Here is a 23,960-nt window from a genome sequence, read left to right as displayed (position 1 = left end):
AGCTCAAAGCTGCAGACATCTGCACCATCCTGGGTTCCATCCTTGTTCATCTGAGTCTCTCATAGCAACAGTGTAACTTTGGTTCAGATGCCACAGCAAATATGTGAAGAAGATTGCTCCTTTACCCTGATGACCAATTTCCTTTGGCTCTGCTTGAGGCCAGTTTGCAGCAGTTCAAAAGAAAACCAGGGCTAGCTCTCCACAGACAGGCTGTGGGACTGTGTGGGTGCTGCCACTTGGGGCATGTAATTTGGGCCTGGGAACAATTTAGAGGTTAAAAAACCAAACTACACACATGACCTCACAAGTCAGGAACACTGAGATGCTCACCTGAAAAAGCTTCATCATCTGACATTGTTGTCATCTAAATGCATTTTTATTCTGCATAAAAAAACATCCTGGAACATCTGAACATTCATCTCTTGGGTTTGGGATCATTTGTCATTTGTAGATTCTCTACATGAATACACGCGTACAAAATGAAGGGTTTTTTTTCAGATCAGTTTGTGCTGCACATGCACGTGGATTTTATTTATTTTTTCCACGTGATGCTGTAGAAATTAGAGCAGAGGGTGAGGGAGGGTGGGGGAGGGTGTTGTCCTTCATAGGAGAGTCTTCCCTGATATCTCCATCAGAATTACACGTTTGAGTCCTAAAAGTGGATAACGCCGCTGGCCCAGTTCCCGAGCTTCAAGCCCTTTGTGGTCTCACAGATTATGATGGATCCACGTGAGGTCACAAGGATCGCGCTCTGATCAGACCTGCTTGTGTTCCAGCGGTCCCTCCGCTGCTGTAGCTCATCCTCGGGGCTGTTTACTCTAAACTACAGCCGGTTTGAACCAGACAGAAGCAGGAACCTGTCTCAGTTGCCATGTCAAAATGAGCTGAGTCAACATTATTAAACTTCCTTGAGCTCACAGAATCAGACCATACCGATCAGCATAATCCGTAGAAGATCACATTAAAGTTCACATTCCTCATTTTAAAGACACAATGTTTAAACCACATCCAACATTCATCTTGCTGATGGTTTGGTGCAGCAGGAAGATGTTAAAGCTGTATAAAGTGGCTCTGCGTCAGAAACAAATTAGTCATTTTCAGGTTTCCTTTATGTTGGTTTGGGCTGGAAGATGGAACAATGAGTTCAGAGAGAGGATAAAAAAACACAATACGATGCCAGTCGGACTCCGAGGTCACTGTTGTGAGACACCGTAAAAGCACAGTTTGATCCATGTGTGAACCAGAGACATCAGACTCAACCTAAACCAGCAGCCTCAAACTGGACCTCCAAACCTGCTGCTGGGTTATAAATAGCAACAGAGCCAAGAGGGGAACCTACTTTTGATCCTGCGGTGAGTATTTAGCAAATATCCCCAGACTTGACAGGAGAAGAGCCAGCGTGACTCTTCCTGTCTCCGGGTGGATTCCCTCTCATTCATCAAGACTCTTCACTCGTTTATTGGCCCAGACTTGTGTGTTCTGGCATCCGCTCCCTCTGGTGCGACCTTGCCCTCCCGCCACCGTGAACAATGGGCCTGCGGTCCGCCGGCTCCAGCACACTTTCCTTCACCTGGCGCGGGACCAAAGCCCATTAGTTCGTGCTTCCCTATTGTGCTCTTCAGCTAATGCGCGGTCAGCACATTTGACCCTTGTTCATCAATTTCAGCTCAGCGACAGCTGTGGTTATACTGGTACCATCCCAGTGACCAACAGTAGGTTACATTGAGCTTTAATCCTCTGTTTGATGTCTTTGGTTGGTCTCAGTACTGATTATTGTTGCCTTTTGGACAACAGGACACCACATACGGTACTCACTGAGTCACTGCTTGTGCTGTTATGGTGACCCAGTCAAACCTCCATGTGTTCCTCTCTCTCACCTCCACCCACCACCTGCTTTGTTGGCCCATATTACCAGGTGAGGTGTCTGTTGGCTCCGGATAATCCCAGCTGCAGGAATTTTAGAACCTTTCATTGCAACAGCCAGAAGTTGTAGCTGAGGTGCAGTTACCTTGTTGATCGCACTGTTGTCCTGTTTGTTGGAGGTTTTTATCACTTGACTGAAATCTTCTCATTATTCTAAACCTTTAATATCACATTTCCTGACATGTTGACATCAGTGCTGGATCGCCCATTAAAGCTTCAGACCCAGCCGGTACCGACAGTAACTTCATTCTCACAGTCACCCATTCAGTGACTCTAATATGATCCACATGATCCAGCCGTGACTGAACTGCAGGCTCAGTTCAGGGTTCTAACTGTCAGCATCATGTGTGGGCAGATCTACAGTAGATCTGAGACCAGGGATCCTCTGGTGCAGCCAGCCGTGACTCCAGTGGTTGTAGCCGGATTCAGCCGGTTCAGAGCCTGTAGAGAGCTCAGTGCTCAGCCACCTAATCTGTCTGTATCTGTATCTGTGTGTGTGTGTGTGTGTGTGTGTGTGTGTGTGTGTGTGTGTGTGTGTGTGTGTGTGTGTGTGTCAGAGAGAGAGAGAGAGGAATGAAGTGAAACAACAGTGGAAAGAGGAAACATGAACTGGCCGTTTACATGTGAGTATCGTGACTGGGCCAGTGGCAGCAGCGGACTGTGAAACCTGTGCGCTTCCCAGCTGCAGCAGGAAACACAAACCTGTGAGTTTCAGACTCGTCCCAGTCGAACCTGACTCTCCTCCAGGTCAATGAACTTCCTATGTTTGTGTGATTGTTTTACTCTGGTATGCATTATCAGCTTCTTGTTGGCTGTTTGTGGGAACTCTAATTATCCTGAATTCTGTAGCTGGACCCCCAACTGCAGCTACAGCTCTGCTAATGTTGCTGTTAATGTGACCCGGCTGTGCTACTATGAGACACCACTTCAAGTAATATAACAATAAACAATGATCTTCCTTATCCATAAATGTTCTTCCTTTCCTGTGCTGAGCTTACATAAGGGCGCCTTTCTAAACACACCTGTTAGTCACCAGCAACCATTTCCAGTTAGGTCTGCTAGCCAGTTTAAATGGTAACAACTATTCTCCTGAAACACATCACCTGTGGGGGTGTTTTTGGACAGGATGGTGATCTGTTTTTGAATGAAGTCCCAATTTCGCATCCCATCATATCTGCTGGGTTCTACACCCAGGTCGATGTGACTGTGAACCCAAAGGTCAAAGTTTCTCCACGACTGTCTCCTGATAATGTTATCTGAGACAGTTGGAGCTTATTACACAACAGCAAACTGGTGTTAGCGAACAAAACAAAACCCTGCCTTTCCTTCTGGGAGGAAACAAACCATCAACTTATGTCTGACTGGAATCAACATGACCATCAATCAACTATCACTCCTGATAAGTCATTCTTTCTTTTATCCATTTCTTCTTCAGAAAAACAGATCCATAGGTTTTAAAGGGTCAAACTGTTTTTGTCACAGCTGGGATGTGTTGTTATGACAACCGTCCTCCCTCTCAGGGTCGAGACCATCAGATATGTCAGGGATATTTTAAGCCTCACAGTTTATTTAAAAATTCCATCAGTCTTCTTTGTGAGTTGCTCCTCTTGCTCGAGCTGTTAGGAGCCCTGTTACAGAGGGGTGACAGTCTGGCCATGATCTTCCGGCTCTACTGTGATTGTTTTGAGCCGTGAGATAACACTCTCTTCAAATATGCACCCTAGAGGAGTTTGTGACATCAATATATTTGTTTGTTGTCCTCTTCTGTGGAAGAACTTGTTTTATTTACCTGTTTCAGTTTAGTTTTGACATTTTGTTTTTTCAAGAGAAAAAGCTTTGACACAGAATTCTGTCAACATGACTTTTACCCCACATTCGTCAGTCCCTGCTCAAATACCACAACTACAGTCCAACATGAGCTGCCAGATGAAGACACTATTGATTTAGACATACAAGACCTTCAGGTCAGGTGGAAGCTGTGGGCACGACTGATGTTGGCTTCCATCTAAAACCACCCCGGGGTCAAATTCAGATCCAGTTCCAGCTTAACTAACATATTTCTGGACCCTTGATGTCTCCATGGAACCAGCAGCGGCTGTCTGAGGTTTCATATTAATCCCAGTTCATTGCCCAGTGTACCCATAAATAAAGATGGCAGGAGTGGAAATGTCAAAACTGCTAGGTGGATAACGTCCAATAGTGGATATTGGATGTTGTTTCTTATCAACATTCCTCAGTCATCATTGAAGGTTGGTCTCTTTAGTCTGGGAACATTCCAGGACTGGGTTTCTCCAAGGGGGGCTCCTATCTTCAGACACAGGGAGGGAGTAAACCTGCCGTCTCCACACGCAGCGCATGGCAAGGACTGTGAAGGTTTCCAGGATTTAAAAGACAATTAAGACAATATTGAATGATTCCCCGTTTTTTCTTTAGAATTTAGATGCTGCATTTAAAGTTCTGAAGCAAATAAATTCAAGGATGTGAGTTCAAAATGTAAAGCCTTGAGGTCCCATATCTCCCCCAGAGGACATCTGCAGATGTTTCAATGATGTTTTAATGTTTGCACAAAGAAGCAAAACACAGCCGTCAGCGAGAGTCTGACCATTGTTTCTCTCCACCAGGATCATTTAACTCATTGTTCAGGTCGCCACGGCTACATGCCAGACATACCATCCACATCACTTTCCTGAGAACCCCCAAGGAAAAAATAGGAAAAAATACACTTCCTGTCTCTCTTATGACTTTTCCCTCCATATAAGGGTTTAGTGTTAAAGAGCAGCAGCATTAGCAAGAAACACACCATGTTGTTGGCTGGAGCTGAAGGGAACGACGCTTGCAGCCTTATCAGCACCAATCAACAACCCCCCACCCACCCCACACCCACCCCACCTCCACGTAAACACAGCTCACACTGGCATCTCCCTTCACCTCCACCACCACCATGGAAGACGAATATTTATGGAACAGGTTACTGGACAAGACAGATAAAATCAGACTTTCAATTAAGCTTTACAACCCACACACACACACACACACACGCACACACACACACACAACACACACACACACACACACACACACACACACACACACACACACACACACTTAACTGGGCATAAACAAAGTAACAGACCTTTATTCTTAAATATAAATCTTCTAAATATAAACTATATATGTAATATGTCAAAAATGATTACTTACAGGAAACTGAGGGAAGGAACAAGAAAATATTACCCTTATTATTTTTGTTTTTCAGGGCTCATTTTAAATTTGACTCATGCAACATGAGCCCAAACACTGGGAAGCGTCAACTTAACTGGTGCATCAGGGGCCATTTTCCACTTCCAGTGTTTTGAAGCTATTGAAGTTGTTTTTGATCTGAATTCTTTCCAGGATTTGTTTGATTTCCGGCCTCTTCTGTTCTGATTACGGAGGAGCCCTTGCTTTCTTTTCGTTTAAATAAAAAACATATATATATTTAATTTGGTGAACAGTTATGATGGGTGATTGTGGGTCAAACATATCTTATATGGCAGTGAGGGAAAACTCTTTTTCACAGTTTTGCACGAAATTGGCTAATAACTTCTGTTCAAATGATCTGATATGGAATCCTTTGAAATCCATTCATTATATGTTTATTTTGCGTTTATGATGACAAAACCTAATTTAATGATTATTGATTGAGTTGTGTCTGATCAGCTGAGAGACCAGCTGCTGATTTCAGTTATTGTGTCGTTGGAAAAAGAGCAGAATGTTCACGTTTATTTTACACTGTATTCGGTGCTTTAAGAGCCACCACCGCGAGTGCAGTTTGACACAAACCTTGTTGGTGAGGGTCTGGAAGTATCAGACGTGAGGGCCGATGATGGAGTGATGGAGTTAGTGATGGATATTTGCTTCAGCCGCTCTCTGTTTCGGTGCGTAACTGGAGCCGCAGCGGCCCTGCGGCGCTGCGCTCCGGGAGAGACGGCGTCTCCTTCTGCTTCACGACTGCTGACGTCACATCTGAAGTCCGTCTACACACAGCAACCCCGCCCTCCCTTCCCCCGCGCACTCCAGCTCTATAAATACTCCCATCACCGGCTTTGTCCGCTCAGACTCAGGCTCAAACCGCTCACGGCGTGTCGCAGCTCACACAAGCCGAGTTGGAGCCACACAAAGACACCCGGAAAACATGTCGACCTACGCCTCCAACGAATGCCGCAGGGTCAGCCCGTCGATCCACGGCAACAAGTTCGACACGGCGCACCGAAAGAAGGCCGTGGCCAACATCTTTGAGAACGTCAACCAGGACTCGCTGATGAGACTCTTCCAGAAAACAGGCGACATGAAGGCGGAGGAGAGAGTAAGGAGCATCTTCTCCTACACACAAGACCCGGAGGAGACGGCCCGGGCTCTGATGGCTCTGAAGCAGCGGAAGAAGGACAAGTTCCTCCAGATTGCGGGGATGGTCCGAGAATTCCTCAAAATACGGTGACTGTGATTCCCGTATGTCTTTTTTAAACTCTGTTGGCTTTTGTGAGCCGAATGTGAAGACGAATGTGAAGATGAACCCAGCACGACTGGGTTCGTGCCGAAGGTGCACCTGGAGCTGCAGCGCCCGGTGCGCAGCAAGAGGACAATGTGGAGTCAAAAAGAGCGCAGGCCGGCGCACGGATGGAGGTGACGGCGGCTGCGTCCTGCCAGAGCGGCCCGAGCAAAGTGACCCGTGTTGGAGGATATAAAATGGCAACCCGTCTCTCCATCAGACTGAAGGCGTAAACGCGCTCCCGTGGAGTGAGCCTTGTGCGATTGCGGCGCGCATCACGGCTGCAGTAAGAGACTCTTGTGCCGAAGAACCCAAATGCCTCCTGAACACTTGCCTTGTCTCTCAGCTTCTGTGTTTCATGAAGGCGACTCGTTAGTGGCCATTAAAGTGTGTTTGTCATGAAATGCTGTAGCACAATGTTTGCATTGAAGCTATGTTACTGACGTTTTTCTAAATAAATTATTTGACAGACACATGATCAAATTACTGAGTGGTGTGGATTTGTGCCATATTAATGTGAGTTCAAAGGATTTGGGGTTCACAGATGATCTGGAAGGGGTTGCCCTAGTGCACAGAGGTTCTGATGGTTTCACCTTTGACACACAGAAGCTGGGAAACCCCTGTAGTCCAAACATTACATATCACCATGGAAATGGGACAGCTCAGCTCACAGCTCATGCACTGACTCATGTACTGGGACTAGATTCAGAGGCCAGTTAGAAGACTCATAAAGATGATGTGGTTAATCTTTGGTGGATTCCATCCTCCCACAAAGCTGTGGGCCTCACTAGACCAGCGCAAACCAGTTTGGCTCAGTTTAGGGTGGGGAGGGCAGACGGCTTTCTCGTGTTTGTGCTATTTAATCATCCCCGCTGTCCAGATAAGAGCTGTTTAAGTAGCTTTAGTGCTGAGAACAGCACCAGCTTCGCTTTCTCCCCTCTTGAATCTTTAGTCTACATAAAAATCACAAATCAACTGAGGCAACGACGCTCACATCCTGGTTCAGAGCCGCCACTGATGTGTTTTGCTGTGTTGGATCAGTATTTTTTTAGTGAAGCGAAGCGGATAACCTGCTTGCTGACAGCCTCTCTCCACCGGTTCAAACCAGTTCTGGCTGCGCATGACGACATCTGACTGTAACCGCTCCTCACATGTGCTCACAGATAGAGGAAACGCGAGACTGTCACCTACAAAGGTGAATTCCCTGTGAAGAACCGCCCCAGCAACAACAGAGAAGATAAACTCAAATTCAAATTTATATGTGTAACCTGGGGGTTCAGCAGGGAATAAACACACAGCAAAACAGAAAATGTATGAAAATCAGCTCTGAAAAGAGTGTTTTTATGTGCACTTTTATTTTTATTGTACAGATTCTGCCTAAACAAATGATTAAAACGTTAACAGAGATTAAAGATCAATATAAAACACAAATCAAACAAAGTTGAACAATGACACTCATCAATACCTCCATCAGTCTTCTTCATAAATGTTTATTAAAGTTCATCATTTGCAGCATTTTTGACAATTTTTGACATTTTTTTTGGAGCTGTTTCCTCCCAGCAGACTCACATTTGCACCGTTTTACATGAGTTTTTGTGATGTTTTCTTGCTTAAATAGCTGTTTTTACAGACTGTCATCGGTCTTTTTATCCTTTTCCCTTCTGACCCAGGAGCAGCTGCAGATATTCTGAGAATACCAGATTTCTTGTCTTTCCACAGACATCTGACCATTTGATCACAGTTTGTTAAACAAACCATCTATTTTTACTCTCACACCCGGCAGCTTTTCATGACATCGGTGCTTTTTTTTCCTTTTTGGGTAATGCGATTGTTCCTGACACAAAGCTAAATATGCATACTGTGATTGTCTTGTGTATTCTGCCGCGTTGGCAACAGTGTGCTGGATTGGATGTGCCCTGTCCTCCCCCACCCTCTTCCTGCCTTTCATTGACCTAAACAGACGCTGCTGCAGACAACCTTCAAGCCTGGAAGACAGTTACCCGAGCAAGAGGAAGATGCAGGGTGGAGGTGTGTGCAGCCACGGCAGCGCTGCCAGAATCTTACATAAATGACGACACCAGAATCCTCTCTTCATCGGAACAGATTTCAGTAAAAGTCTGTGGAAGTTGGGTGAAGGAGCAGAGCAGCCCTGGTCCTTGTGTTCAGTAATAACACACTCCTGAACAAAGAGCTTCATGTTTATTCTCTGGGCGGCCAAATCTGCTCGCTGTTGAAGAGGGTTAAACATCGGTCATTTTCCGGTAAACACGGGCAGCTGGGGGTTGGATAAAGAAAAAGATGCACACAGAGGCGCTAGATTAGTGCTCTGAGGAGCAGGGAGTGGCAGTCGACTCCGGCGCAAACCGGTTCAAACTGCAACCGGTGATGAGGAAGCGTGAGCTCCACGGGGCTTAGGATTAATCAGTGTTTGGGCCATCCCTGCTATAAACCCAGCAGCCCCGAGCATCCCATCTGGATGTGGGGGCGGCTGTGACACCTGCCAAGGTTCACACCAACACTAACGTGAACCAAAACGTCGAATCGGCCTGAAAAAAATGATCTTATTTCAGTGCCAGGAGAGGGAAGCAGCGGCCACTGGAGCCTTGCTTCTGCTCACACCTCTCCATTTTCACAGTTTTGTAAATATAACATCATCCCAAGAGCAGAGAAAAATGACATGTATCATGCATGAGGTGATGCACCTGAAAAGACAGAGGAGGAGGGAGTACAGAGAAGAAATAAAAACAGTCCAGAAACTGACGCTTCCCACAAGCCTGGGAAAGATAATAAAAGACAAAAACCCACCAATTAAAGAGCAGAATAAAAATAATAAAAGCTAAACAGGTACAAACTGGATGCCTGCATTAACGCCACACCTTTACCAGCATTGTTGGTGTCACAGTTCCACAGCTGGAACCTCTGTTTCTGCTCTGCTCTGATGGCATTAGCAATAACACTGGGGTGAAAGGTCACAGTCAACAGCAGTGCGCTGCATGAACCCTGAATATCTCCCGCCGTTGGTGTTGACCCATCATCCATCTGTAGTTCAACATGTCTGACATGTTGCTTGGACACATAAATGAACCCTTTCACTAATGATGCTCACTGGAGCCATCCAGCGTTTAATCTCAAAGCTGCCTGTCAATCACATATAGATAAACTGCGGGTGTGTTCTTTAGAGTTCTTTTTCTAAATGAATCATTCCCATCATTCTGGCCTCTTCTGCTGCTTGATCCAGCCATCGACTGTTTAATTTGTCACATTCAGATCCTTGTAATCCTCAAGCACTCTCCTCCCTAAATCTGCCTGACAAAGTTGCCTCCTCATGGTGTCTTTGATAGTTCAGACCAAAGCGTCCTGTCCTATTCTCGCCTCCACGTGTCAAAGGCAGCTGTGTGACTGACGGGTCGGGAGAAGAACAAAGGTCAGAACGGCAACGGTGATGCAAGATCCAGGAAAGAGGGTCAGGTCTGAAAGAAGAAGAATGCTGGAATGGGCCCTGGCTGTCAGAGAGGTCTTTCCTGAAGCGCCGGCCTGTCTGACTCACAGCTTTTCCCACTGGAGGTCCGGGCAACAGAGTGGAATCATCCGGATTAGCTGAGGCTGGGAATACAACCAGGATGCTCAGTAAATGAAGCAAACCCTGTGGCATCTGAGGCAGGTTTCTGGAATCTGCACATTTGTAGTTCTGTTGAGTTGTTGAGCTCACTGTTGCCACGGTGATGACTGACGCAGGCCTAGGTGCACGACCTCACCCACAAGCGTCACGAGGGCTTGTCCACATCCCGAACAAACCACGGCTGCAGCCCGGCCGGCGTATTCTGTGACAGTCACCTTTCCTGTCGCTGCGATATGTTAGACAACATATGGCTGTAACTGCGACGATGACGCGCTGTTGTTTCAGGCAGAGGGAAGCGTTTCAGTGGGCTGTTTGTGAGATGAAATTCTTTCCTCATGAACGATTGTTGCTCCGACCAAATCTGAAGCTGCTCATGACAAACAAGTCCACATTTACTGACCTCTCTCATCAAGAATCCGATCTACATAAACCTTGGTGAGCTTTGTGAACCGCTGCCTGTGTTTTGATGTGAATTAGATGTCACTGTGCAGCCGAATCTAAACAACGCGCGGAGCGAGATTTATATCACCCGTGTTTGTGGGGGCCTGAGTGCAATGCCTGGGGATGATCAGGGCCTGTGCGGTGTTCCTGCTGTGTAAGCAGACAGCAGAGAGGATCTTCTGACCCTCAGTAACCTCTGACAGAACAGCCTGTTCTCTCAGCTAGTGTGCGATGGGTCCCTGGAGTTTCATCAGAGCCATGTCCAGGGCTGGGTCAGGATGAGGCCTCTATTGTTCCCCTTTTGTCTGTATCAGCGTGTGTTTGCATGTGGCTTGAGTGTGTTTGTGTGTGTGTGTTCAGCAGCTCTGGAGAAAGCCTCTTTCCTGTGTGGCGCTGAAGGTTCCTTCTGGGGCTGGGCGGCCGACGGCGCCGCAGACATGCTGTCTCGTTTCAGTTCCACTGAAGGGCCTTGCCATTGTTCTGCCCTCTCACTCCCTTTGTCCTGTCGGGTCTGCCAACCCAGCACCTCCCCACCTCCATGTCCCCCCGCTGTCACTCGCCCTGCAGGTGCAGCTGATCCAGAGCAGGAGGAAATGCACGCCTGCAAACAATAGGGGGGCTCACCTCCTATTTATACATCCATTCGGTTCTTTCATCTCAGAACCAGGTTTGACGGCTCTCTCTCTGATTTTGTAATCGCTGGAAAAGCCCGCGTTTCAGCGTCCAGTCTGGGAGGCTGTTGATGAGCCTTGAAGAGGCTAAACATAAACCCTGCAGGCTGGAGAGGACTTCTTAAAGCTGAGACAACATGCGCGCGCATGAACTTGCCAATTAGACCTAAAACACATGTGATCCACAGAGGAAGAGGCTCAGAGTTGCAGTTTGGGTTAAAAAACGAGGTCAGTTTTCTGCTGGTTAAGCTAAACTTTGCAGGTTAACGTGATCAGTAATGATTGCTGATTTGTAAACGGAAATAGGTCTGAGACTAATAATCAGCGGTAGAGTCTGAGAAACCTGGGTCAATCAATCAATTCCTGTCTGTGCTGCTATACTGTTACAAAGACAGGGTGACCCAGCTGTGAAGAGACGCCAGCTGGACCCATTGTGTGCACATAAACACCAATGTCTCTTTATGGTAGGTTTATGTGTTTATGTTATTCTGCCCCCACCTACGGAAGTCTGAGGCTGGATCTTCATCTTTAGCGCTCAAGGAAATTAGCCATTGGATCAAATCAAATCAAATCAATCTTTATTTATATAGTGTTACAATCAAAATTGTTTCTAGGTGCTTTCCAGAATCCCAGGGCCTGAACCCCAACAAGCAACAGTGGCAAGGAAAAACTCCCCTTTAACAGGAAGAAACCAGGACCAGGTTCATATAGGGGGACCCTTCTGCTGATGGCCAGCTGGGTAGAGAGAGGAGAAGAGGGAGGACAGGTAGAGGATAGAATGGAGAGGAGAGGAGAGGAGAGGAGAGGAGGAGAGGAGAGGAGAGGAGAGAGAGGAGAGGAGAGGAGAGGAGAGGAGAGGAGAGGAGAGGAGAGGAGGAGGAAAGGAGAGGAAACCATGACAGTGGGGTGACAGAGGCCTGTCAGGTGATCATGTTTCTGGACCCCGACATCCTCGGCCTATAGCAGCACAACTAAGATATTGACCTAATAATTAGACAACCCTCTAAATATGATAATTGTTTCTAGGATAATATCTGGAACTAGAGGATTATTGACAATACGCTTTTTCAAAGAGGAAGGTTTTACGTCTAATCTTAAAAGTAGAGATGGAGTCAGCCTCCTGTACCATGGATGTGAAGGGTTAGCTAGCATCGGCTTTAGTTATATGTTGCCGTCTCTCTCTCTCTCTCTCTCTCACTCTCTCTCTCTCTCTCTCTCCTCTCTCTCTCTCTCTCTCTCACACACACACACACACACACACACACACACATACACACACACGTGCGTGCTCTAACCTGCTTTTTCATACATTAATCTGCCTCAGCTTCTCCTGTGTTTACATGTCTGAGATGACACGTCTCTTTGATGAAATGTTCAGTGTAACTTTGATGAAAGAGCTTTAATGTGCAGTCAAAGTTATGGCTGAAATTATTTCTGTCAGGAGTCGATCTGTCATCCTCAACTTCAGACGCCACTCGTCAACAAGGTCTGTAATCTAACTGTGACAGAGAGATAATGTGTCCAGAGGACACGGTGGAAGTGACTGAACCCTGCAGGGCTGCGTACTGGAGCCTACTGATAGCACAGAGGGAGGTTATTGCTGCTCCTTCACATATTATCTAACAACATTACACACTAACCCTAAGCCTAACCCCAGCCACCCTGCAACACTCCTGTAACTGTTTTTGGGGCAGAAACTTGAAACAAAACTGGAAAGATTTTCTCTCAGTAAGAGGAAACATTAAATTTGACTGGAGTTTGAATGATATCTAAGGGCCCGCTTGCATTATGATCTGGTGTCACCAAATGTTGAAGGAGAGCTTTTTTACTCATTTAGAAGCTAAAAAGAGAAGTGAAGGAGTTACAGTCATCAGCTTTACTGCCCTCAGAGCACAGATTAGACCATCCACAACAATACCTTCTGCCAAAACCACGGAGCCGCCAAACATTCAGCAGCAGCAGCAGGAAACCTTGATAAAGGGAACGGAACCAATAGTTGATCCATATCTATGCCAGCGAACGTCAGGCATTACGCAAGTAGACCAGCAGATCTGTCATCATGCTCAGAGCCAAGTTTTTCATGAGGTTTAATGAGCCATACAGCTGTGTGTGAGTGTGTATGTGTGTGTGTGTGTGTGTGTGTGTGGTGTGTGTGTGTGTGTGTGGGGGGGGGGGGGTTGAGTTCATCAACGCATTCAACATAACTTTCAACAATGATCTTTGTTTCCCAGAGAGAGTGGACTTCCACCTGTTATCAAAGCTCTGAATCAGGTCATTTAATCCCTGCACACACACACTCAGACCCGAACCTTCAGAGCTTCAGAGCCTCAAACATCCTGGTCCTTCATGTCTGGTTAGTTTCTCTCACCACGAGAGCATCACCACATAATCACAACAAAATGAAGAGATAATTGTGCTAAGCTAATTGAATGTTGCTGTATTCATGATTCATTCAGGATGTGTTTTCATGCCACTCAGAGGCAAACGTGGGATTATTCATTCATTTAATTCACATGTAAATGTGTTTTCATTCAAATGCAGATTTCAGAAAGCAGCTAAATAAGGAGGCCAAACAGACAGATTGACGGACAGAAGATCCACAGATTTGTGCTTCAGACCTGTTAATGTGAGCAATAACAGTATCAAAGCCAGTCGGGGGAGGCAGGAAGGCCCCCCACTAACAGTTGTCTCTTCCAGCTGCAGTTGAACATTAGCGAGGAGAGCCAGACGTGACCGACCTTTAACATCAGAGCTGAAACATCGCTCCTGACGAGGAGCTGATTCACTTCTAAACGTCTATAATAAATTCAAGCCAACATAAACAGTGGAAACTGGCCTCGCAGGGTTGCTACAATAACACAATATTGTCGCTGTTAAAAGGGCTGAAAACATGCAAAAGTGAAAAATCTGTTTGTTTAGGGAAGCGTTGCAGCATAAAAGCATGAAGAGAATGTTTCTGGTTGTGTAACCACATTGAAAATGATGTAAATTGACTTTAAATCCAAAACAGACACATCAAGTTTAAGGATAAGTTTATTTAAGGGTTGAAAGAGGGAAGCAGCATCAGGCTTTAGTCTGAAACAGTTTCTCTGCCGAGAAATCAGAAGGTTCGGACTCTGGAGTTTGGAACTAGCAGCCCTGGTTCTGATTATGGTCATACATCCACACCCTCACCAACACCTTCTTTCAGCTCATGAAACACCTTCTCTGCTACGTTATCCACAAATTCACATTGCTATTCTATTGATTGGGCTAACGGTCACAGTTGACAGTTACATCTTCATGATGGTCAAAACCGTCTTGATGAGAGAAGTCATCACGAATACAGAATTAAGAGTGTGTTTCAGTACCTTAATTTTTACACTCATTTTTGTTTATTCTGAGTGTTAACATTAGCCATGTTGCAAACACCCCAAAATTTTGTTTAAGATGTTTTGCTACTTAGTCTCAGTTGTTACGTTGACAGTGAACAATCACTGGACCTGGTACAGATCTTCTCCTGGTAACACTGGGAATGCATTATACATTATACTGAACTGGGCCCCTTCTCTGCTTTTCTTAGAGTTTGCATGTAGAATGTATTAATTTATGGAGCATTGCACACGTGATAAAAGATCTGAGGACCAAAGTGAGCTTAATGCTTAGTCAGCATAGTGCAACATCACCTAGCTAATGTGCTGGCATGTGCTCTGATCACCAGTCCAGAACTGGTTTCAGACCTCTTCAGATTAACCCTGTGGATCAAATCAGAGGGATCATAGCAGAGAACACCAGGCTGGTGCTTCATGCCGTCAGCCTGGCACCTTCGCTAAAGCCTCTAAGCAGATAAGATGTCAGTCAACAAGAATAGACGTACGGAGCCATAGACAAGCAGCAGCCTGTCCAGCAGGTTTGCTACTCCGGTACAGTCCCGAGAGACCCGTCTCTAAATATTCAGACATCTTTCTACCATCCTGACTTTTCGGGATCACCGAGATGAATCCGCGGCAGCTTGTACCTGCAGGAAGATCCGAGCAAAACAGCCGTGAGTCAGTCAGTCAGTCTGTCAGTCAATCACCCGGGTTGCAGTTATGTCACCTCGTGTGAGTGGTGCAAGTCCAGAGACTGGCTGCTGCTGCACTCAGATACCTTTGCATTGACAGACAGACAGACAGACAGACAGACAGACAGACAGACAGACAGACAGACAGACAGACAGACAGACAGACAGACAGACAGACAGACAGACAGACAGACAGACAGACTATTATCAGATTATAAGCCTCCAGGTGGAGACGTGAAAACTTGTTCTTGCCTGTTTGAATTTGTGTGCAAATTCTGATTGTGCAAAAGTGTCGATAAAACAACCCAAAGGTCAAAGCAATCCAGGAAACACCTGTGACCTGAAAACACAACCTTATGATTTGGCAGTTTAAGCAACGGCTGGAGGTGTGAATATCTCCATCATTTACTTTGCTGTGACGTCTGGAAGGAGTTCACACTTTAACCAGCTCTGTTGGCGTTTGACTCAGACGCAAGGAGATCTTCAGCTGTTCTGGTTCAAAATCAAATCAAAGAGCGCCATCTGGTGTTTACCGAAAGTCACCCCAGTTTGCGCAATTACTCCCACGGTAAAGAAGGACATTTATCCAAGAATTATTAATTAAACTTTGATTGGTTAGCCCTATAGCCCCAGTCAAGATTCCTGGTTTTCACCCAAGCGATGGGGGTTCGATTCCCGGTGTGGGAAGTTAAGGATTGCAAACGTAAGATTAGTTAATGTACCCATGTATACTGTAATGCGCAATGGTAGATTTCCGCTACAAAGAGTAAATTATCAACTTTCTAAATGTGAAGATGAAAGAAATATATATCATAATTATGATTATAAAATTTAACAATTTACCATCAATAATTAGGTATGTGTTCATATAGAGACTTTGGACAAATTCCTCTTTCCTCATCTTGTTTGAGCTGTAAAAACAAACCTTGATTTTTATTATTGAAGAATAAAGTTTTTGTCATTGAGCTCCTTTTTTTTTTTTATAAAAGAGATTATTTCGCCCTCTACTGGCCAGAGTCTGTACTTACATCTTTATACCTCGCAAATGTTCTTGGTGAAACAAACAAAAGGAACTGCATGAGAATGCCACTTCCCGTGTTCTTGTCCAGCGGTTGTTTTAATAGTTTCTTTGCATTGTGCTTTGTTCACATTCCAGAGTGCTCTCTTCATCTTTTCCTTTCACAATTTGCCACAAAAAAGCAAAACAGACACAGCAGGTGGGATAAAAGCCCAGAACAAAGATGAATGAGTCATTGTTTTGATGCCCACTGGGGAAAATATGATCCTAAAAAGTGTTTTGATCTGTTGAGAGGAGAAATGACGCCAGGACTCATAACATGAACAACAGGAAGTGAAGGACATGGTGGAACACAAATAAACACTGATACTGCATTAAATCTGCAGTATCCAGGCTGATCTGAATATATGCTGATATTTAACAAACTGTAAATTAAAAAAATCATTTGCTTTGGAGATCTGGCTCTGGGAAAAAGCTCAATCTGGCCCAAATTACAGCAGAAACTGAAGCAATTCTCTACTTTTGGCTGGACTGATCATTTCAGAGGTGTCTGACAGATTTCTATTGTTGCTGCTGCTGAGCTTCGTCTTCATCTTCCTCCTCCTCCTCCTCCTCTACCTGCCACGTCTCAGCATGTTTGTAATTATCCTGACAGATGGAAAAATGGTGGCTGGATCTGACACGGATGTTTTCGCTGGAATTGATGTTTGGTTGCCGTGACGAGAAAAAAAGACCAGACCTGTTTGTTTGTGGAGCTGAAACAGCATCTTAACTGTGGCCTGACTCCATCATAAAATCCGCATCCATCGTGCATGTCTGTGTCCTTCCTCTCAGGTTTGGGTTTCACCTGTATTTCAGTCTGCCTGGTTTCCACCAACTCTCAGAAGATTGTCATTAGTCTTCTGGATTGATTGAGAGGGAGGGTGACCTCTGACCTCCCACAGTGCTCCTGTCAAGTCAAATTAAGATGTGCAGGATGTGGCTCTCAGCTACAGGAAAGAAAAATAAAAATGGACACTAGATGACCTTCTGCTGGGGCTCATCGTTCACCAGCAGTCCCTCTGGAGATGCAGCACCATCACCTGCAGAGCTGTGACCACTGCTCATTAATGCCTCACATGCTGTAACGTGATGGCTCACTCACGTGTAACTTTTTGCATCTGAATATGGAAATCACACATGCTTGTTTGATGTTGGCAACAAGCTAAAACTAAAAGTATGGAAGCAGATCCAGAGTGGTGGAGGACGTTCTCCTGCCTGGGAGGCGCCTGGAGGTAGTGAGAAATCATGTGAGCGAGCGAAGCGACAGCGGAGGACATGAATGTTTCACAGCCTGCTGTACATGGAGAGCGGGAAGGAAGCGTCTATAGGAGGGAAGTGTGCAGCTCAGAATGCATGAGAGGGCACGTCCTTGCCCGTGACAATGCTTGATGTTCAAGGTCCATTTTCGCGCTCTCTCCGGCCGTCGTGCTGTCAGCCGTGACACTAAAGTGACAGCATGCATCGCGGCTCATTAACCCTGCTGGTAGCTCCTCGTCCTCGGATCCCCCATCAACAACGTTAATTATGCAGCATCAGAACAGCTCAGTGTAAAAGATCTGATGAGGTCAGAGCGAATTTGCTGAGTCAGACGTGTAAAACGGAAGAAACGGTCAGAAAGGGGCCGAGTTTCCTCATGGATTAAAGGTGAAGGTGGGAGCTCAATTTTGGATTATTAATCTCAACAGGATAGAATCAGCCCTGACCTTCATACATCACGGCCTGGATCTAATCCTCCAGCACCCTGCTGATGGATGTGATATCACCCCACACAAGTAAAGTGATCGTTTGATGAATTTCTCAGATGGAGGATTAGTTCTCATGAATTAATAAGTGGCTGCTTTATTTTATCTTAGTGTTTTTGGTGCAGCGCACTTCCATATCACCTGTGTGGAAGCTCAGGGTCGTGGAGATCCTGAATAAATTAGATTAAATTCTGTCTTATTGACTGGATCAGCACATCTTAAAGACTGAACTTTGACCCAATGAACGATGAGAACCAAAAAAGATCTTGTCTCATTAACCCAACGAAATGTCTCCTTCAAAATACATTTTGTACTTTTTTTTTTTACAAAAAGTACAAAATTATAACCGCATCTTTTATCCTCGGTCCCACTTACTGAGTGGATACTGGACAATATCCACATCAGACTTACTGGTTAAAACTGTTTTAAGCATGGATGTCTGTTTTCATACATTTACAACATGAAAGCAGAAAAACTGATGTGTTTTTCAGAAGTTAAGCTCTTGATATTCCATATGTGGCAGCAGCCTGTGTAGGACGCTGATGATTCTTCATCTATGTTGATGACGAAACTTTCATTTAAATCCCAAGACTTCAGTCTTAAAGGATTTGTTGAAGAGCTCCAGTGAGCTGCTGCCTCCCGGGAAATGAAGGTTCTTCATGGAGAATTCCTGCAGGATCTGATTACAAAGAGCAGATATTGCTTCACACACCTGTGACGATGGTATACCAAGACCGTTAAGGTTTCCCTCAAACGTCTGATTTGGCCAGGTGCGAATATAAATGTGTCCAATGTTCCAATCAAGGCCTGATTGGTGAAACAATTAATCCGTTTACAGCTCTGATCATGACTCCAACCCTGGGACAGACTGATGCCCATTCAGCTGAGTCAGATAATGCTAAGGCCACCAGCTCACCTCTGAACATGCGTTCAGAAGCAGAGATGATAAAACACCTACAAGAGCTCCAATAACTCCAGCTACTTTAAAGAACTGTCTCCATCAATCAGGAAGATGTAGGGCTCTGAGTCCATCCAGTTATCAGAGCCGCCAAAGCCACTGCCAGCGCCATGTTCAGAGCTATCTCTCCACAAGACTTCCGCTCATAAATCAGCAAGAAGCAGCTCTCAGAATTGATAACAGACTCCAGGCATTGTTGCACCTTTTGCATGGCAACAATCGAGTGAGAATTTTACACAGCAACACCGTCCACAGCAACATACTGTACCAGCAGAGACGTAATCACAGCTCTAAAAATGATTTTAGCGCCTTCTAGTGGTGACCAGAAGAACTGCCCTCGTCCCATTACCCAGGACAGAACTACATTTATTTAGAGAACTTCTAGCTTTCAGTCCTTCTGTCCTCATTGTATTTAGGATGTCCCGAGGACTTCACTTAATGTCCATACAGTGACAGTCCACTTGTTCTTTGAGATGTGCGTGGGTTGTCTCTGCAGGTGTCTGATCCGTCCCTTGAGGAATGTTCTCTCCTCCTCTGAGGTGGAAACCCACACACTTCAGCAATTACAGGCTTCAAACACCGAGCCAGGCGGGCTCCATGACGGCCTCTAGAGTAAGGCAGCTCATTGTCTTCTGAAAGTTTGGTGCTCTTAATTCATCCATTCTGCCCTTTTAAAACTGCATTAATAAAAGCTCTCAACTGTCCTCTGCAGGTGAGTGACGGTGCATTCTGGGAACAATCATGGCCTCATTTTAAAAGTATAGATCTCCTGCATCTCACTTTTGTTTTCCTCCCGGTAAGAACAAGAGGAACAAGAGGATGAGCCCATCCACTAATGGAGCTTTAACTGGATTAGATGTTTCCTCTCTATGCTGAAGGTCAGCTTCCCTCAGAGGGCAACAGCCACATTTTATTCAAAATCAGAATCATCTTTCATAGAAAAGCTGTGGCCGAGCACTAGATTGATAACAATATTTGAAGCTTTAGCAGATAAATAGCTTTTATCTACTTTTATTTATTGAGGGTGTCCGTCCTTCCTTCCCTCCATCATCGCTACCTGGTCCTGGGAGATAGAAAATATTATTTATTTATTTGTATGTATGTACAGAGACCCAGAGCCTGACTGCCCCCAACAAGCAACAGTAGCAGAAAAAGTCTGTACAATTTCTACATCAGCTCCTTTAATAAACCTAAAAGCATGATGTAGAATAAACTGTAAAGTGTGTATAGAACTTTAGTTTGTTCAGTGAAGGTGAAGAACTTTTTTGCTGCTTAAATATCACAGGTAAACAAGCTACCGTAGAACCAAGATTCATTATTTTTTTCATCCCTATAAATAACCTCTGTGGCTGAAAACATCATTGGATGATTCAGCAGCAGAAATGACGCAGGTTTGACCAAACCTATTGCTCAGGATTCACCTGTCTTATCAGTCTCCTTACATCAATATGAAAAAGCATCTTAACTAATCAAGTACCTAATCAATCAACTCCTGCACGTCCAGGTTTCCTCATCCGTTAACCTGTCTTATCTGAATGAAAACCACTGACGCTTCCTCATTTAGCTTATTTAAATCACCCATGATCACATGCTAATGAAGATGACTCTGCCTGGGGTCAGGATCAGTACGTAGGTACATGGTCTCCAGCAGATGTACGCGCTCCAGAGAAAAACATGGCAGCTGTCCATCATTTCCTTTCCATGTTAAAGCTTCACCTTTTCTGGCCTCTCCTGTGAACAATTGAGTCCCCTAAAGGTGGCAGAGATTTATTACTGACAGGATTCCTGGGATTCCATCTTTGCATTCCTGACACACATTACAGCCCCCCCCCCCTTCCTTTCCCTGCGCTGCCACCCCTGTACCAGTACCAATGCACTTCCAGAAGCTAATGACTCCACAGGAGAACATTATGCCAGCATGCTCCATCAGAGCCCAAACTCAGCAGGTCCCCGTGCATACAGATCAAGGCTCTCGCCCCCCCCAGGGACACAGACCGCCATGTCTTCCTCCTTACAGGATGCTAACGCCCCCTCCCCCCTCACTTTCTACCAAATAAGGGCTTGTGTATCAGAACAAGGCTAAAAAAGGATCAATATGGCCTCTGGTTCGTCAGTGGTGATAATTACTTCTCTCTGAGCTGCTCCTCTTTCCAGATTTTGCTCTGGTTTTGGCTTTAAGCTTGTCTGACCATCATCTGATCTACCACATCAGGTCTGGTCAGGTCAGAGATGAAGCATTTCACTCATTTCATCTGAAGCTTGTATCAAACATCATGTTGCTTTTGCTAAGAAAGAAACGTTGTCAAATCTAAAAAAAGTGCAGGAGTCGACCAGTCGTGCTTTGATGAATTCTGACTTCCCATTTTCTGCTCTGAGCTTCAGGCTACATCGGTTGCACCCGTCCATGCGTCCTTGTGAACGCATGGACAATCCTATGTTGTCCAGACCCAGTGAGACCTCTCATCAGCAACTTTCAGGCCAGAGGTGATAAAAAAGGGTCTTTATTTCAAGTTCAAACCATGTAAAACTCATTTACAAAGAAGGGAAAGTTACCATGTAGTTCTAGTTAGTGGTTTTACCTCCACCAGAGTAACTAGGAGGTGAGGATAGATGTGAGCTCTCACCCTGTTTGAGTGGGAAAACCATCAATTTGACATCTGTCTGCTTCAGTTGACCCAGTAAGTGTGACAGATGCTGACATGCAGCCGCAACAACAATCTGAACGCCCTCCAGCTCCAGATATCGATTCACATTAGATATCCTGCTTATTTTCACCAAGCTACAGTCAGAATGCAATGGTTTTTGCTTTCAGTTGAAGAAATGACAGCACAGAGGATAATTTCAGCTCTTTTCGGGCCTCTAAGATCAATTCTGCTCTATTAGTTGAGGAAGAAGTAATAATGTAGACCTTGTCTATCACAGCTGGACAACAACAAATTCTGATTCAGAAAATGAGTCAAAATGAATCTCCTCCTCAAGCTGTTAAGGACAACTGTCCTCAATGAAAGAGCCAGTTTCTCAGTCCAAGGACACAGCAGACAGACCGATAATGAGACGCCTCCAGCAGGAAACCCTTGCAGCTGGGAGCAGCTCAGCTGGAGATGAAGACCAATGCATGAACGTTCAGGACAGTGCAGAGTGAAAAGCTCAACAATGTGATTTCAGGTTCAAACGCAGAAAACCAGGGAAAATGCAAATGCAGCTGGTAAAGAAATAGAGAAATTCTCAGCGTTGAAGCTGTTTCAGTCATATTCTGAAATATATCAAGCAGCGGAGGGATGACTGACTGAAAACAACAGTTGTCCAAAAGCATTCATGTCGCTCTCCAGCTGATATGAATTACTAATGTAAGCTCGACTGGTGTTGCCTCAGCAGCAGAAAGGCACCGGTGAGAAATATAGACAAGCATACAGATGTCTCTCATTATAGAACTCTAAGCACTGTTGGAACTACAATCAAATTTATCTGCCTAATCCAAGCCCGGACCAAATGAATCTGCGCTTAAAACAGATTTAATGAATTGAACACAGAAGCTTTGGGCTCTTAAATAAAAGGAAATACAAATTAGATGTGACCCTCTGTGATATGAAATCGATGAAGTTTCACTTTCCATATTAGGGAGATAAGCCACTGGTCCCAGACGCACAGGTCATTACAGTTATGCAGTTATGGAGCTCATCATTAATTCTTCCGGTTAATCACAGCTTATTTAGAATCAGAAGCTTCCGCAGCATCAACATAGCAGAGTTAATCTGCTAAAATTATCTTTAATTGAGCAACAAAACAACAGGGGTGGCAATTTCCCAAAATGTGATGAACCTGATGAGCGACTGAGGCAGGTGAGGAGAGGAAGCACGTTAGAGGGAGAGAAAAAACTCAGACCTGCATGTGTTTCACCTGCTCTCAACACCATAAAACTGAGAAGCAGCTTCAGCTTCAGCAGCAGACTCCTGCAGCCTCGCTGCTCTAAGGAACGGTACAGGAAGTCATTCCTGCCGTCCACCATCAGACTGTATAACTCATCCTAACCCAGCCAATAACAATAACTGTGTAATGTTTATGTTGTAATTTTATTTCTATTTTATTCTATATTTATGTATATATGCTTATAATGCTTATAATATGTATATATTATATTATGTATATATTATATATATGCTTATAATATATGCTGTATATATGCTTATAATGTTCTAATCTTATCTGTATTTATTTATTCTGTTTCTATACTTTGTATAGGTTGCTACTACAATTCAATTTCCCCACGGGGATGAATAAAGTACATCTTAATCTTAACCCTTTAAAGCCGTTTGTATCATATTTGATACGCGAGATTCTGAGACGTCTCTTTTTTCTAAACCAAAATCAAGTGTGGCAGACCACTGTCCTCTCCAGAAACAACTCCAACACCACCCCGTAAAAGAGGCTGCAGTGTGCCTCTTGTGCTAAAAAGTGCTATGCAAAAAAACCAAAGAGAAAAATGTTGTTGTTCATGTTCTATATTGTCAAAATGTTATGGGCAAACTTTGTTTTTGTGTCTAAAGTTAACATAGTCGTGAGCTAAAAGTTGCCGAAATCGCCTAATGTATCATATTTGATACAAAAAAAATGTCATAAACAAAATTAAAAAAAAATTGGGATTTTGTTAAAAGGTTCAATAAACATCTTATTTCGAAAAAATTAGAATTTTCTGGCTATTTTTTGATGTGTCAGGCTTTATAGGGTTAATCTTAATCTTAATAACCTGACACCAAACAGTCTTAATTGGGTTACAGGTGCAACTGGTCGAGGGTGCTGCAGAAAATCATGAGTGAGCGAACTGCAGACTCAAGATTTCAGTTGTAGCTAAAGAACTGATGAAACACGTGAGCACAGGCAACATCAAGTCTGAGTTGAAGCCTCTGACTTTCATAAATGTTACTGACACATCATAATTCAGATGCCTTCCTGGGGAGTCGTTCTGGCACCCTGATTGC

General features: G+C 44.7%; 1 protein-coding gene across 1 annotated transcript; it reads left to right on the top strand.

Moving 5' to 3' along the window:
* Positions 1 to 6,010: 6,010 nt before the first annotated feature.
* On the top strand, positions 6,011 to 6,924 carry tcima (transcriptional and immune response regulator a). Its single transcript, XM_057033756.1, has one exon. The coding sequence runs from the start codon at positions 6,098 to 6,100 to the stop codon at positions 6,398 to 6,400; it is 303 nt and encodes a 100-aa protein (XP_056889736.1). The 5' UTR covers positions 6,011 to 6,097; the 3' UTR covers positions 6,401 to 6,924.
* Positions 6,925 to 23,960: the final 17,036 nt, after the last annotated feature.

Source organism: Takifugu flavidus, chromosome 5 (genome assembly GCF_003711565.1).
Source record: "Takifugu flavidus isolate HTHZ2018 chromosome 5, ASM371156v2, whole genome shotgun sequence".
NCBI lineage: Eukaryota > Metazoa > Chordata > Actinopteri > Tetraodontiformes > Tetraodontidae > Takifugu > Takifugu flavidus.
The sequence above is the reverse complement of the archived record's forward strand: the minus strand, read 5'-3'. Positions and strand labels throughout refer to the sequence as shown.

What these genes read in the sequence shown, in the direction of transcription:
- tcima (XM_057033756.1), top strand. Translation starts at nt 6,098, where the DNA reads ATGTCGACCTACGCCTCCAACGAATGCCGCAGGGTCAGCCCGTCGATC.